The sequence below is a fragment of the Monopterus albus genome, unplaced genomic scaffold (genome assembly GCF_001952655.1).
Source record: "Monopterus albus unplaced genomic scaffold, M_albus_1.0 scaffold172.1, whole genome shotgun sequence".
Classification (NCBI taxonomy): domain Eukaryota; kingdom Metazoa; phylum Chordata; class Actinopteri; order Synbranchiformes; family Synbranchidae; genus Monopterus; species Monopterus albus.
Genome location: NW_018128052.1, coordinates 852604 through 853477, shown reverse-complemented (window position 1 = coordinate 853477; position 874 = coordinate 852604). Strand labels below are relative to the sequence as shown.

General features: G+C 46.5%; 1 protein-coding gene across 1 annotated transcript in view; it reads left to right on the top strand.

The window, feature by feature from the left end:
* Positions 1-6: 6 nt before the first annotated feature.
* eef2b (eukaryotic translation elongation factor 2b) overlaps positions 7-874 on the top strand; it is a 7647-nt gene continuing 6779 nt past the window's right edge. The window contains exon 1 of the mRNA XM_020616202.1: positions 7-155. Within this exon, the coding sequence (XP_020471858.1) occupies positions 153-155 (3 nt within the window). The 5' untranslated portion in view covers positions 7-152. The remainder of the gene's footprint in view (positions 156-874) is intronic.

The window sequence follows — 874 nt, the reverse complement described above, 5'->3', positions numbered from 1 at the left end:
TGCAGCCTCTGTCCTGTACCACAACCTGCATCCGCAGTCGCAGCCGCAGCAGCGTCTCTCACACCGCTCACACCACCGGGACTGCCAGTCCTTAGAGGCAGTGTTTACAGCAATAACCCGTCACACACGAAGACCCGCGACCTACAGACAACATGGTGAGTATGTCGGAGTTACATGAGTTGGTGATTGTGTATGTAATCTATTCGTAGCGTCAGCTGTCAGCTGTTAGCCGCTCCGCCGAATAACCTTCATGTATCGGCCAGTTGCGTGATTTCGGTGTAATAAGCTGCAATGGATCCTGTCGGGTGTGAGTGAAAATGGATGCTGTTGCCTGGCGGGATTAGTGATCAGATAAAGGCTCTATACGGTATCTGCTCCAACATACGCAGCAGCCTGCTGATAAAACAGGGCTGTGGCCTTCACGGCCCGGCCCGCACTGCCCCGATGCGGCGTTCACAGCCACAGCAAAGCCTGGGGCAAGCTGTTGTAGCATGACTGCACAGATATCAAGTGTTGTTGGACTGATATGTATGATATGTGGTGAATTACTATAAAGTGTAGATTCACACTGAATTAGACGAGACTGCGTCACTGTATTTCATATAAGACGCAACAAAAATATATTATTGCATAAGAGCCTAGAATAAAAACGTCACCGACAGAGCTGCAGTGCGTTTCATTTTGGTGTACAATGGTGGGTAACTTAAACGGCTTCAAAAGAGTATTATTATGATATAAAATGTTAGGGAGTGTCTAGATATCAGATATTTGATATTTCTGTAATTATTATGTGGGGTGAGTGTATTTAACCCGGTGGAATGACACTTGTCAATGCTTTGTACTTGTTTTTCTAGTAAAGGCCACAAACGCCTGT